Source organism: Cherax quadricarinatus, chromosome 20 (genome assembly GCF_038502225.1).
Source record: "Cherax quadricarinatus isolate ZL_2023a chromosome 20, ASM3850222v1, whole genome shotgun sequence".
NCBI lineage: Eukaryota > Metazoa > Arthropoda > Malacostraca > Decapoda > Parastacidae > Cherax > Cherax quadricarinatus.
In genome coordinates, this window is record NC_091311.1 from 7,997,000 (window position 1) to 8,013,658 (window position 16,659).

At 42.6% G+C, this 16,659-nt stretch overlaps 1 protein-coding gene across 2 annotated transcripts in view; it reads left to right on the forward strand.

Annotated features, from left to right (window-relative positions):
- The first annotated feature begins 4,594 nt into the window (after positions 1-4,594).
- nAChRbeta2 (nicotinic acetylcholine receptor beta2) overlaps positions 4,595-16,659 on the forward strand; it is a 1,855,029-nt gene continuing 1,842,964 nt past the window's right edge. The window contains exon 1 of one of the 2 annotated variants that reach the window (XM_070086879.1): positions 4,595-5,359. In XM_070086879.1, the coding sequence (XP_069942980.1) occupies positions 5,293-5,359 (67 nt within the window). In that variant the 5' untranslated portion in view covers positions 4,595-5,292. The remainder of the gene's footprint in view (positions 5,360-16,659) is intronic. The other variant, XM_070086880.1, reaches the window with a different exon arrangement.

The window sequence follows — 16,659 nt, forward strand, 5'->3', positions numbered from 1 at the left end:
GTGAGTGGTGAAAAAGTGGGCCTTGAGGGAGTTACAGTTCAGCAACCTGCAGTGACTTAAGTCCCACTTATCACACCCAAATTACTTGCATGTAATAATTCAGGTAATGTAATAATTCAGGTAATGTACTCACATAATAATAATAATAATAATAATAATAATAATAATAATAATAATAATAATAATAATAATAATGATAATAATAATAATAATAATAATTCACAGTTGGCATATACTAGAGTATGCCTGGAAATGGTCTGAAACCAGGCCTTGTGGTGGATCAGGGTCTGATCAGCTAGGCTGGCCACACGTAAACTTGATCAACTGCGGCCACGTAAGAACCACAGCCCAGCTGATCAGGTACTGACTTTCGGTATCTGTTCAGTGCCTTCTTCAAGACAGCCAGGGGTCTATTGGCAATCCCTCTTATGTATGCCTAGAGAGAACAAGCGGTTTGAAGAGATTCATCATGGGCTTGGCATCCCTGGTTTTGAAAGTTCTCATTATCCATCCTATCATTTTTCTAGCAGATGTGGTAGATACATTGTTATGGTCTTTGAAACCGAGATCCTCTGACATTATCACTCCCAGGTTCTTCACATTAGTTTTTTGTTCTGTGTGGTTAGAATTTTTTTTATACCATGATTAAGTTTTAATTACCTCAAGTTTTCCATATCTGAGTAGTGAAATTTCTCTTCATTGAGCTTTATATTGTTTTCTGCAGCCCATTTAAAGATTTGGTTGATATCTACTTGGAGTCTTGCTGTGTCTTCGATGGAGGACACTGTCATGGCAGTTCGAGTGTCATCCGCAAAGGAAGACACGGATCTATGACTTGCATCTCTGTCTATATCAGATATGAGGATGAGGAACAGTATGGGAGTGAGTACTGTGGCTTGTGGAACAGAGCTTTTCACTGTAGCCGCCTCAGACTGTTTACTATTACTCTTTGTACACTGTTTGTTATGAAGTTATAGATCCATCTACCATCTACCATCCATCTGTTAATACAACTGGTATACATTCTGTTGCTGTTAATGTTACTGATGTTAATGCTTGTGTTGCTGATGATGCACTGCTGGTGTCGACGTTGTTGGTGTTGATGCTATTTATGTTGGGGATTGGAATTTGAGGGGGAAGATGCTAGTGTAGATGATACTGTTGCCCCAGCTAGAAATAATGCTGAATGTAGTGTAGATAGTGGTGAAGTTGTGAAGTGGTATTGATTCTGTTAGAAATGATGCTGCTAGTATTGATGCTCCAAGTGGGGAGGGGCTGTTGTTGATAAAACAAGTATTGATGCTGCTACTGATGCTGCTGCACGTGTTGATACTACGAGTGTTGGTGCTGCTAGTGTTGATGCTGCAGGTGTTGATACTATGGTTGTTGATGCTGCTACTGTTGATGCTGCAGGTGTTGATACAATCGGTGGTGATGCTGCAGGAGTTGATGATGATTGTGTATATGTTTTTGGTGTTGATACTGCTGGTATTGATGCTGCTGATGTTAATGCTGCTTGTGTTGATGCTGCTGGTTTTGATGCTGTAAGTGTTGATGCTGTAGGTATTGATACTACGGTGTTAATGCTGTGGTGTGTTACAAAAAACGCGATTCTAAAAGCTTAGAGATCTCCAGTGAATACTAGAAAGGACTGCCCTTCTAGCATCCAGCCTGTTACTCGGTTTTCGAAACAAGTAGTCAGTATCCTTGTCCAATTATCCATTAGAATTCAGTATGATTCAATAGTGCTTCAGGATTACAACTGGTAGGCTACTAACTAGAGAAATTAAAATTTAATAAATTTATTAAGTTGTCTAGGCATATATCAAATTAAATTAAATTAATCACAGTAATCAAAATAATATTAATCACTTCTCTCGTGTACAGTAGTATTGTGCTGAAAGCACATATCACATTTATAATTCTTAAGTACCGTCTGGTACATTAACATTTAATAAGATATTACAAATATGTACAAGTAAGTTTGTGTGTATGTGTGTAAGTGCTCTAAGTAGTTCGCTATGTCTCACGACTCGACTAGACTTAAACAAGTGACTGACAAAGTCCTCAAATAAACTAACTTCTTGACCAACTGGCAGTCAGAACAGTCTGCTTGAACAATAACAAGAATGCTAAGCCCAATAGCAATATAACAAGCAACTGCGACACAATCAGGATCAAGGAGAAAATATAACGACACTAAGTAAGGACCATCAGCAGATCCACAAAAGTCATAAAACTCCCATACTACTGAATCTAAGTTCAGCATAAGAAAATCACCGACTGTGATAGTACACAGATACCAGTACAAGTTAGGTCAGAAGCTACAGCTCAGGACCTGAGTTGCTCAGAGTGTCTTTGCGACACACAACCTCAGTACAACGTCGAAAATCACTAAGTCTATACAATGTTCTGTGAACAGAGTCCCACAGAACCTACAAGAAAGCTGGAGATAATCTTCCAACAAGGGCCTATAAGAGAGATTTAGGCACTTTGTCTGGAATACGTCCAACCACCAAGAGAGTCTAGACCAGACTGAATACTTCAGGCGAGGTGTGATCACCCCCTCCCCCTCGATCACATGATAGCTCCGTGGACAGCTGCAGCTTAGCAACAGAAGCCGGCAGAATAACGAGCAAAGAGAGATAATTACAGTAGTTAGACAATCAAGAATTGAACTATGAGCACATAATATATGTGTTACATCCTACCTAACAACAGATAACTAAGTCAAATAATAATATAAAGCAATATATTCACGATTTAGCTATTATCGCAAATATAAGCAATATAAAATTATATGAAAATGTAATATACATGTAATACATATACATAATATACATTGCAACCCATTCAGGGGTTGCAACATGGTGTTGATGCTGTTTGTACTGATGCTGCTGGTGCATATGCTCATGATGTCGATGCTGCAGGTATTGATACTGCAGATGTTGATGCTGCATGTGTTGATGCTGCTGATGTTAATGCACTTAAAATTGAAGATGCTATTGCTGCAAATGATGATGCTGGTATTGATGCAGATTGAGTTGATGCTGTTGTTATTGTTGCTCCTAATGCTGATGTTTCTGCCAGTGTTTCTAATGGTGTTGATGCTTCTGGTATTGATACTACTCTGGTTGATGCTGTTGTTGACGTTAGCGACGTGGATGCTGCTGGTGTTGATGTAACTTGTGCTTATGTTAGTGTTGATGTTGCTATTGATGCTGCTGGTGTTGATAATGCTAGTGTTCATGATACTAAAGTTGATGATGCTGATGTTGATGATGCTGATGTTAATGATCTTGGTATTACTGTAGTTTGGTGCTAGTGTTGATGCTGCTGGAATTAATGTAGCTTGGTGTTGGTATTGATGCTGATGGTATTGATGCTGCTGGTTTTGATTTCTGTGTATGTTGAAGGCATTGATGCTGATGTGATTACTGGTGTTGCAGCTGCTGGTGTTAAAGATTGTACTGATGCTCGTTTTTAATGTCCCTGGTGTTGATGATCCTAATGTTAATACACTTGGTGTAGCTGCTTCTGGTGTTTATACTGGAGTTGATGATAGTGGTGCTTATGCTGGTGCTGGCGGAGTTGATATTCCCTGCGTTGATGCTGATGTTGGTAATGATGTTAATGCAGCTACTGATGTTGATGTTTCCGGGTTTGGTGTTCCTAGCGATGCTTATGCTGGTGTTGATGATCCTGGTGTTGATGTTCCTAGTGTTGATGCTCCTGGTGTTGATGTTCCTGATGTTGATGTTCCTAGTGCTAGTGTTCCTAGTGTTGATATTCCTGGTGTTGATGTTCATGGTGTTGATGTTCCTAGGGTAGATGTTCCTGGTGTTGATGTTCCTAGTGTTGATGTTCCTGGTGTTGATGTTCCTGGTGTTGATGTTCATGGTGTTGATGTTCTTGGTGTTGATGTTCCTGGTGTTGATATTCCTGGTGTTGATGTTCTTAGTGTTTATGTTCCTGGTGTTGATGGTCCTGGTGTTGATGCTCCTGGTGTAGATGTTCCTAGTGTAGATGTTCCTAGTGTTGACGTTCCTGGTGTTGATGTTCATGGTGTTGATGTTCCTAGTGTTGATGTACCTGGTGTTGATGTTTCTGGTGCTGATGTTCCTGGTGTTGATGTTCCTGGTGTTGGCAATCCTGGTGTTGATGTTCCTGCCGTTGGCAATCCTGGTGTAGATGTTCCTGGTGCTGACGTTCCTGGCGCTGATGTTCATGGTGTTGATGTTCCTAGTGTTGATGTTCCTGATGTTGATGTTCCTGGTGTTGATGTTCTTGGTGTTGATATTCCTGGTGTTGATGTTCCTGGTGTTGGCATTCCAGGTGTTGATGTTCCGAGTGTTAATGTTCCTGGTGTTGATGTTCCTGGTGTTGATGCTCCTGGTGTTGATGTTCTTAGTGTTGATGTTCTTGGTGTTAATGTTCTTAGTGTTGAGGTTCCTAGTGTTGATGTTCAGTGTTGATGTTCCTGGTGTTGATGTTCCTGGTGTTGATGTTCCTGGTGTTGATGTTCCTGGTGTTGATGTTCCTGGTGTTGATGTTCTTAGTGTTGAGGTTCCTGGTGTTGATGTTCTTAGTCTTAATGTTCCTGGTGTTGATGTTCTTAGTGTTGATGTTTCTGGTGTTGATGTTCCTGGTGTTGATGTTCCTGGTGTTGATGTTCTTAGTGTAGATGTTCCTGGTGTTGATGTTCCTAGAGTTGATGTTCCTAGTGTTGAGGTTCCTAGTGTTGATGTTCAGTGTTGATGTTCCTGGTGCTGAACTTCAACTAACGTCACAGTGGCAGTGGTCGCAGCTAGGTGGAGAAGCAGAGGAGTATTGGTGGAGAGTTGGTGAGGAGGGTGAGGGTGATGTGGTGTATTAGCTTGATGCAGGGAAGGGCAGGGTTTGGTATGGCTGGATTGTGGTGGTGGTGGAGGGTGAGGGTGATGTGGTGTATTAGCTTGATGTTGGGAAGGGGAGGGTTTGGTGTGGCTGGATGGTAGTGGTGGAGCGGGGATGAAGCTCCCATAGCCAGCCAGACCTCAGTGTGGCTGCAGACTACTGTGGGAGAGGACGCGACTCGCTCTCACTCGTCTCCCGGCGATCTCGCTTGAAGCCTCTGGGATTGGGGGGAGGGAGCGGTGTTGGCTATGGTGATATCGGTGTGGTGTGGGGGAGAGTCGCGGTGGTGACGGGGAGGGGGGCTGTGTCGTGCTGCATCACCGGGGGGATAATAGAAAGTAAATATATATATAACCTGAGAAGTGTGACTTTGAAAATTTCTAGGCCGCCGCCAAGATGAAGCTGAGGTTGCTGAGACATTTGATGATACAGTTTTGCTTCATCACAGCTCTGTTGGTTGCCGGTGAGTTCACTTTATAATGAGTCATGTAATCCTCTCTTATATCCCCTTCATTATATTTACGTTTCTTCACTCCCTATATTATATAAATATTACCACTAATTTCTTCCATGAATGTTTGTATTACCTGGTACGTATTTCAGTAAGGTATTAATGTCTTGGTTTAGGCATCATTACCTCGTAAGTGTGAATATTATAACTTATAATAACATGTGTACAATTTATTACCCTTTAAAAGTATGAATATTATATTTTCTTTACAACAAAGAAATATTTATTTGCACCATTATCAAGGTATTATCACGTGTGTACAGTGTATATACACTGACCAAAAGTCTGCAAGTATCTACACTCACAAAAATTTATATATGACGAATATATTTTCTCAGTTGAAATTTTTCAAATGGCTATTTGATGACAATTTAAGTTTCCAGTTTTTTGTGCATGTCTTCCTGAGTTTCCCAGTGTTTTTGGAGATTGGTGAAAATACTTTGTTTTTGGTTCAAATTATTTTTCTCTGCAAATGTCCTTAACGTCTCACGGTGTGTCATTCCACCGGGATGTTCAGATAAACATGAAGGTCTTGTAATCTGGAGAATTAAAGCTGATCATCCCTTCTCTGGATTAAAGTATATATTCTCCATTTTCCCAAGATTATTAAAGTATCTAGGCCTGCACAGCCTACACCACTGCCACTACCACCACCACCACCACTGCCACCACTACCAACACCACCACCACTACCACTACTACCACCACCACTGCCACCACTACCACCACCACCACCACTGCCACTACCACCACCACCACCACCACCCTGCCACCACTACCACTACCACCACCACGACCACTATCACCACGACCACTATCACCACCACCACCACTACCACCACCACCACTACCACCACACCACCACCACCACCACCACCACCACCACCACACAACACCCACCACCACACCACCACCACCACCACCACCACCACCATCACCACCACACAACCCCCACCACCACACCACCACCACACCATCACCACACCACCATCACCACACCACCACCACACCACCACCACCACCACACCACCACCACCACCACCACCACCACCACCACCACCACCACCACCACCACCACCACCACCACCACCACCACCACCACCACCACCACCACCACCACACCACCCCACCACCACCACCACCACCACCACCACCACCACACCACCACCACCACCACCACCACCACCACCACCACACCACCGCCACCACACCACCACCACCACCACCACCACCACCACCACACCACCACCACGACCACCACCACCACCACCACCACCACCACCACATCACCACCACATCACCACCGCCACCACACCACACCACCACCACCACCACCACCAGCACCACCACCACCACCACCACCACCACAACCACCACCACCACCACCACCACCACCATCACCACCATCACCACCACCACCACCATCCCCACCACCACCACCACCACCATCACCACACCCCCACCCCCACCACCATCACCACACCACCACCACCATCACCATCACCACACCACCGCCACCATCACCACACCACCACCACCATCACCACACCACCACCACCATCACCACACCACCACCACCACCACCACCACCATCACCACACCACCACACCACCACCACCACCACCACCACCACATCACCACCGCCACCACACCACCACCACCACCATCAGCACACCACCATCACCACACCACCACCACCACACCACCACCACCACCACCACCACCACACCACCACCACCACCACCACCACACCACCACCACCACCACCACCACACCACCACCACAACCACCACCACCACCAAACCACCACCACCACACCACCACCACCACACCACCACCACCACCACCACCACCACCACCACCACCCCCCCCACCACCACCAGCACCACCACACCACCACCACCACCACCACCACCACCACCACCAACACCACATCACCACCGCCACCACACCACCATCACCATCACCACACCACCACCACCACCACCATCACCACCACCACCACAACACCACCACCACAATCACTACACCACCACCACCACCACCATCAAAACCATCACCACACCACCACCACCATCACCACACCACCACCACCATCACCACACCACCACCACCACCACCACCACCACCACCACCGCCACCACCACCGCCACCACCACCGCCACCACCACCGCCACCACCACCACCACCACCACCACCACCACCACCACCACCACCACCACCACCACCACACCACCACCACCTCCACCACCACCACCAGCACCACCACCACCACCACCACCACCACCACCACCACCACCAACACCACATCACCACCGCCACCGCACCACCACCACCACCACCACCATCACCACACCACCATCACCACACCACCACCACCATCACCACCATCACCACCACCACCATCACCACACCACCATCACCACACCACCACCACCACCCCCACCACCACCACCACCACCACCACCACCACCACCACCACCACCACCACCACCACCACCACCACCACCACCACCACCACCACCACCATCATACCTCCCAGCTCAACACCCGTTAGCGCATTGGAATTTTTTCCAACAATTGACTAGTAAAAATTTTGAGCCCATTTGTTGGAAAATTTTTTAATTTTAATGTTAAAAACAATATAGATTATTTAGTGGATAAATTAAGACCTTGATTGATTTAAATGATTTCAGTATGGTTAGTTTTTATGTTACTTTCTTGTTTACAAAAGTTTTAGTTCTTGATTAATTAAATATTCTATCTGAAGAACTTATTAATTACGATTTACCATTGCTAGTACCTACTGTCATTAAACTTATTAAACTTTGTATTGTGTTCAGTGATGAGTTTTATACTCAGAAGTTTGGTATGGCAATGGGAAATCCTCTCTCACTTGTAATTAGTAATTTATATATGGAATACTTTGAAACAAGATTGCTTAACAAAATCCTTCCCAATAGAGCGAAGTGGTATAGATTGAAAGAATTACAGTATGAGTAAGATGGAGAGTAGGATAGCAGATGAACAGGGAGGCTTTATGAAAGGTAGGAGGTGTGGAGACCAAGTGTTTACAGTGAAACATGTAGGTGAACGGTATATAGATAAGGGTAAAGAGGTTTTTGTGACATTTATGGATTTGGAAAAGGCGTATAACAGGATGGATAGGGGGGCAATATGGAAGATGATGCAAGTGTATGGAATAGGAGGTAGGTTACTGAAAGCAGTGAAGAGTTTTTTCGAGGATAGTGAGGCTCAGGTTAGAGTATGTAGGAGAGAGGGAGATTGCTTCTCAGTAAAAGTAGGCCTTAGACGAGGATGTGTGATGTCACCGTGGTTGTTCAATATATTTATAGATGGGGTTGTAAGAGAAGTGAATGCGCGGATCTTGGCAAGAGGTGTGGGGTTAAAAGATAAAAAATCTAAAACAAAGTCGGAGTTGTCACTGTTGCTCTTTGCTGATGACACTGTACTCTTGGGAGATTCTGAAGAGAAGTTGCAGAGGTTGGTGGAGTTTGGTAGGGTATGTAAAAGAAGAAAATTAAGAGTGAATATGAGAAAGAGTAAGGTGATGAGGATAACAACAAAAAAATAGGTAACGAAACATTGGATGTCAGATTGGAGGGAGAGAGTATGGAGAAGCTGAATGTATTCAGATATTTAAGAGTGGATGTGTCAGCAGATGGGTCTAAGAAAGATGAAGTGAATCATAGAATTGATGAGGGGAAGAAGGTGAGTGGTGCACTTAGGAGTCTATGGAGACAAAGAACTTTGTCTATGGAAGCAAAGAGGGGAATGTATGAGAGTATAGTTATACCAACGCTCTTATATGGGTGTGAAACATGGGTGGTGAATGTTGCAACAAGGATAAGGATGGAGGCAGTGGAGCTGTCACTTCTGAGGGCAACATGTTGTGTGAAAATAACGCAGAGAATTTGTAGTTTGGAAATTAGGAGGAGGTGTGAGATTTCCAAAACTATTATCCAGAGGGCTGAGGAGGGGTTGATGAGGTTGTTTGGACATGTAGAGAGGCTTGAACAAGATGGAATGACTTCAAACGCGTATAAATCTAGTGGAGGGAAGGCGAGGTAGGGGTTGGCCTAGGAAAGGTTGGAGGGAGGGGGTAGAGGAGGTTTTGTGTGCGAGGGACTTGGACTTCCAGCAAGCATGCATAAACGTGTTAGATAGGAGCGAATGCAGGCAAATGGTTTTTAGAACTTGACGTGCTGTTGGAATGTGAGCAAGGTAACGTTTATGAAAGGATTCAGGGAAACCAGCAGGCCAGACTTGTTTCCTGGAGATGGAAGTACAGTGTCTGCACTCTGAAGGAGGGGTGTTAATATTGCAGTTTTATAACTGTAGTGTAAGCACACCTTTGGCATGACATTGATGGAGTGAATGATGGTGAAAGTTTTTCTTTTTCTGGCCACCCTGCCTTGGTGGGAGACGGCCGGTGTGTTAATAAAAAAAATATATATATACAAAATAAGATCACATTAAATAGGTTATATCACAGTATGCAAAATAATCACTGTGAATGAATAATGAATTTCCAAGTGAGAAATCACGAAAGTGCTTGAAAATTCACTAATTTTTCACAGTGGTTATTTTGCACACTGTTAGTGTGTAACAGAACTTTGTGGATATAGAAGGGTGGGTACAGTAGGAAAGAGGAACAGTTGGTGGAATGACGTGGTAAAGAGAATGATGCGGGATAATGCTCTAAGATATGAAAGGTTTTAATAAATTAGAAATGATTTAGGAAAGGTAGAGTAAATGGAGAGTAAAAGGAAGGATAAGAGAGTGGTGAGGCAGTGTAACAGGAGAATAAATGGGTGAGGTTTAGCCAGCAAATTTTGCTGAAAATAAGAAAAAGTTTTGGAGCAAGATTAATAAGTTGAGAAAGCATAGGGAACAGATTGATTTAATAGTTAAAAACAAAAGAAAGAAGCTATTAGACGGGAAAGAGTGGGTATTGGGAAGATGGAGGGAATAATTTTAGGAACTGTTAAATGTTGATGAAGAGAGGGAGGCAGTGATTTCATGCATTATGAAGAGAGTCATAGCGTGTATTAGGAGCGAGGAAGACCCAGATGTGTGTCGGGGAGGTGCGTGAGGCCGTGGGTAAAATGAAAGGGAGTAAAGTAACTGGGATTTACGGAATCAAGACAGAAATTCTAAAAGCAGAGGATATAGTTTTGGAGTGGTTGGTGCATTTATTCAGTAAAAGCATGAAAGAGGGGAAGGTATCTAGGGACTGGCAGAGATAGTGCATTGTTTCTTTTGTATAAAGGAAAAGAGGGTAACAGAGAGTGTAGGAAGCATAGGGGATTAAGTCCGTTGAGTTTACCTGTTAAGGTGTAAGGTAAAGTTATTACTTTAAGATTTTAGGGTAAAACAGAGAACAGGAATGTAGATGAACAAGAAGGATTTACGAAGGGTACGAGATGTATAGACCAAGTGTTTACATCGAAGCATATATAAGAACAATATTTAGATGAAAGTAAGGAAGTTTTTGCTGCGTTTATGGATTTAAAAAAGGCAAATGTTGCAAGAGTATGGAATAGGTGGTATGTTACTTAAAGTAGTTATGAGTTTTTATGAGGACAGTGAAACTCAGGTTGAGGTATGGTGGAGAAAAGGAATTTATTTTGTGGCAAAAATAGGCCTTAGACAAGGATGCATGATGTAACCATGGATTTATAACACATATGCAATGGTCGGAGAAGTGGCAGATGCAGTTTAATATTGACAAATGCAAAGTTCTAAATGTTGGACAGGTAAATAACCATGCGACATATAAACTAAGTAATGTAGATCTTAATACTACTGATTGCGAAAAGGATTTAGGAGGTCTGATTAGCAGTAATCCAAAACCAAGACAACAGTGCATTAGTGTTCACAATAAAGCTAACAGAATTCTTGCTTCATATCTAGAAGTATAAATAATAGAAGTCCTCAGGTTGTTCTTCAATTCTATATATCCTTGGTTAGGCCTCATTTAGACTATGCTGCACAGTTCTGGTCACCGTATTACAGAATGGATATTAATGCTCTGGAAAACGTACAGAGGAGGATGACAAAGATGATCCCATGTATCAGAAATCTTCCCTATGAGGATAGACTGAGGGCCCTGAATCTGCACTCTCTAGAAAGGCGTAGAATTAGGTGTATAAATGGAAAACAAGAATAAATAAAGGGAATGTAAATAGCATTCTGAAAATTTCCAGCCAAGACAGGACTCGCAGCAATGGTTTCAAGTTGGAAAAATTCAGATTCAGGAAGGATATAGGAAAGCACTGGTTTGGTAATAGAGTTGTGGATGAGTGGAACAAACTCCAGAGTACAGTTATTGAGGCTAAAACGTTGTGTAGTTTTAAAAATAGGTTAGATAAATACATGAGTGGGTGTGGGTGGATGTGAGTTGGACCTGACTAGCTTGTGCTGCTGGGTCTGGTGCAGTGCTCCATCCTTGAGTGGAGGCGACCAGACTGGGTGGGTCATTGGGCTAATTCAGGGGGGGGGAATGGACCTGCTCCGCATAGGTCAGTAGGCCTGTGGCAGTGTTCCTTCTTTCTTATGCTCTTATGTTCTTATATGCAGATAGTGTTGTAAAAGAAGTGAATGCTAGGGTGTTGGGAAGAGGTATGAGATTAAAAGATACAGAATCTAATACAAAGTGGGAATTGTTACAGTTGCTTTTTGCCAATATCACTGTGCTTTTGGGAGATTCTGAAGAAAAGTTGCAGAGGTTGGTACACGAATTTGGGAGGGTGTATACAAGAATTAAAAGTGAACATAGGAAAGAGCAAGGTGATGGGGATATAAAAAAAATAAGTAATGTAAGACTGGATATCAGACTGGAGGAAGAGAATGTGTTCAGATATTTGGGAGTGGGTGGACGGGTCTATGAAAGATAGAGTGAACCACAGAACTGACGAGGTTTAAAACTGGGTGGTGCATTAAGGCATATGTCTACCTGCCTACCTGGAGGTTATTCCCTGAATAAACGCCCCCGCGACCAGGTCCACGACCAGGCCTCCCGGTGGATCAGGGCCTGATCAACCAGGATGTTACTGCTGGCCGCACGTAGTCAAATGTACGAATCACAGCCCGGCTGATCCGGCACCGACTTTAGGTATCTGTCCAGCTATCTCTTGAAGGCAGCCAGGGGTTTGTTGGTAATTCCCCTTATGCTTTGTGGGAGGCTGTTGAACAGTCCTGGACGCCGGACACTTATGGTGTTTTCTCTTAGTGTACCAATGGCGCCCCTACTTTTAAGTGGGGGTATTTTGCTTCGCCTGCCCAGTCTTTTACTTTCGTAGGGAGTGATTTCTGTGTGCAGATTCGGGACCATTCCTTCCAGGATTTTCCAAGCGTAGATTATGATATATATCTCCCTCCTGCATTCCAACGAGTACAAGTCAAGTGCTTCCAAGCGTTCCCTAGTTAAGGTGCTTGACAGAACTTATACGTGCAGTAAAGGTTCTGTGTATACTCTAGAATACAGCAGTATTCCAGCCTAGAAAGAACAAGTGATTTGAAAAGGATCATCATTGACTTGGCATCTCTCGTTTTGAACGTTCTCATTATCCATCCTATCATTTTCTTTGCACTTGTTATCGTGGCACTGTTGTGATCCTTGAGAGTGAGATCCTCAGACATTACTACTCCCAGGTCCCTTACATTATTTTTCCGCTCTGTTGTATGGCCAGAGTTTGTAGTATACTCTGTTCTAGTTATTATCTCCTCCAGTTTTCCATAATGGAGTAGTTGGAATTTGTCCTCATTGAGCATGACATTGTTTTCTGTTGCCCACTGGAAAACTTTGTTTATATCTTCTTGAAGGTTAACCGTATCCTCAATAGATGACAGCCTCATGCAGATCCTAGTATCGTTTGCAAAGGATGATACGGTGCTGTGGGTTACATCTCTGTCTATGTCTGATATGAGGATGAGGAGCAGGATGGGGGCGAGTACTGTGCCTTGTGGAACAGAGCTCTTCACTATGGCAGCCTCCAATTTAACTCTGTTGACCACTACTCTTTGTGTTCGATTGGTTAGAAAGTTGAAGATCCATCTCCCCACTTTACCAGTTATTCCTTTAGCACGTATTTTGTGCGCTATTTCGCCATGATCGCATTTGTCAAACGTTTTTGCAAAGTTTGTGTATATTACATCTGCATTCTGAATTTCTTCCAGTGCATCCAAGGCCATATGGTAGTGATCCAGTAGTTGTGAAAGGCAGGAGCGACTTACCCTGAATCCATGTTGCCCTGGATTGTGCAGTTTTTGGGAATCTAAGTGGTTTGCAGTCCTGCTTCTTAGCACTCTTTCAAAGATTTCTATGATGTGGGAGGTTAGAGCTGTTGGTCTATAGTTCTTAGCTAATGCTTTGCTGCCACCTTTATGGAGTGGGGCTATATCCGTTGTTTTAAGTGATTGTGGAATTTCACCCATGTTCAAGCTCCTTCTCCATAATATACTTAGGGCATGTGAGAGGAGTTTCTTGCAGTTCTTAATGAATACAGAGTTCCACGAGTCTGGGCCCGGGGCTGAGTGCATGGGCATGTTGTCAATAGCTTTTTCAAAGTCTATCGGAGTTAGGGTAATGTCGGAAATCTGGCATACATTTATGGAGTTTTCAGGCTCATTCATGAAGAAATCATTTGGGTCGTTGATCCTCAGACTGATTAGTGGCTCACTAAACACAGAGTCGTACTGCGATTTCAGTATTTCACTCATTTCCTTGTTGTCATCTGTGTAAGTCCCATCCTGTCTGAGTAAGGGCCCGATACTTGATGTGGTATTTGCATTGTTTTTGGCATATGAAAAGAAATATTTCGAATTTCTTTCAATTTCACTAACAGCTTTAAGCTCCTCCTGTCTCTCCTGGTTCCTGTAAGAGTCCTTTCACTTAAGTTCAATAGTTTTCACAGCGCCTCCTTCTGTGTATCAGATATTCTAGCGTTCCTGAGGAGCTCAGTGATTCTCCATCGTCTTCTGTAGAGGGAGCGTCTGTCTCTCTCCAGTTTACTCCTGCTCTTCTTTCTTAGGGGAATATGCCTAGAACATGCTTCAGCTACCAGGAAGTTAATCCTTTCAAGGCACTAGTTTGGATCCATGTTATTTAAGATATCTTCCCAACAACATGTTTCATTTAAGACATGGTTTACCTGGTCCTAGTTGATGTTCTTGTTATTGAAGTTGTACTTTGTGAAGACACCTTCACAGGTACATGCATTTTGCTGATCGGGGCCCCTGTGCATGTAAGTCTGGACTTCGATTAGATTGTGATAAGAACTAGTTCTAGTCTTGTTGGTGTGTTTATCGCAGAGACTTAGTAGCTCATGTGTGTGTGACCTTTCATCTGCACTTCCTCCGGGGATTGTTTCTGCTATAACATTATTTGCTACACTTTTCCATTTTGTATGCCTTAGGTTCAAATCACCAAGCAGTAAGATGTTTGGGGATGGTGCTGGAAGGCTTTCCAGACAGTAATAAATTTTCAGTAGCTGTTCCTTGAACTGTTGTGAGGTTGCATCTGGTGGCTTGTATACAACCACGATGACTTGGTTTTGGTTCTCGATCTTTATTGATAGAGCTTCAACTACATCATTTGTGGTGTTCAGCAACTCCGTGCAGATGAGCGACTCTTTGACATACAGGCCACATCCCCCTTATTGCCTGTTTTTTCTGTCGCATCTAAAAAAGTTGTACCCACTTACCCATATTTCACTGTCAAAGCGATCTTTTGTGTGGGTATCTGTGAAGGCTGCAAACATTGCATTAGACTCCTCTAGAAGTCCACTGATAAAAGGTATTTTGTTGTTGGTGGATGGCTTAAGGCCCTGTATATTAGCAAATATGAACGAGGTTGTATTCTGTGTTTGTTGGGGGTATTTTGTTATTGGCATCAGTAGTTGTAGTTCTGGAGGGCCATGGGTGGCCACTGGCTGTGCCTCCAGTCCAACAAGGCTCCTAGGTAGTGGACTATTTTTATTTCCTTCCATTTTCTTTTTCCGTTTCCTGCCACTAAAAACCCACCTGGAGTTGGGCTGTCGTAGCTGCTATTGTTTGCCTTGTGGGGTCTATGCCTCCTGGTCCCTTTTAGATGGTATGCAGGGCAGTTTATGTTGTAACACTCTTTTTGGAGGACCGAGGAGTGACATATGTATATATATATATATATATATATATATATATATATATATATATATATATATATATATATATATATATATATATATATATATATATATATATATATATACGTATATATATATATATATATATATATATATATATATATATATATATATATATATATATATATATACATATATATATATATATATATATATATATATATATATATATATATATATATATATATATGTATGTATATATATATATATATATATATATATATATATATATATATATATATATATATATATATATATATATATATATATATATATATATATATATATATATATATATCTGTGTGCGTGTGTCTAGCCGAATAAGTACAACTTGCGATTTTGGCTTAAATAGCAACGCACTTCTTGCCGAATAAGAGAAGCGAAAATTTGTGTATGCAGTAAATTCGCAGAAATAATTTTTAACCTAACGAGAAAAATATTTCATTGTGGTTGTTTATTATTAAATTGTTGAGAACATAAGAAAGAAGGAACACTGCAGCAGGCCTGCTGGCCCATGCGAGGCAGGTCCAATTCTCCTACCTACGTCAGCCAACGCCCTAACCTAGTCAGGTCAGGTCACATTCAATTAACGAAGGAGCACGGCATCTGACCTAGTATCACAAGCTAGTCAGGTTCAACTGACAACCCACACTAATTCTATGCCTTTCTAGAGAGTGCAGATTCAGGGCCTCAGTCTATCATCATAGGGAAGATTTCTGATACATGGGATCAACTTTGTCATTCTTGTGATGAATGGTTTTGAAAACCGACAAGTTGAAGAATTGAGACACTTATGCAACGCATGGGAATCTTTATTGAAGAAACGTTTCGCCACACAGTGGCTTCATCGCCACTGTGTGGCGAAACGTTTCTTCAATAAAGATTCCCATGCGTTGCATAAGTGTCTCAATTCTTCAATTTGTCATTCTTCTCTGTACGTTTTCCAGAGCATTTATATCCATTCTGTAATACGGTGACCAGAACTGAGCAGCATAGTCTAAATGAGGCCTAACCAAGGATATATAGAGTTGAAGAATAACCTGA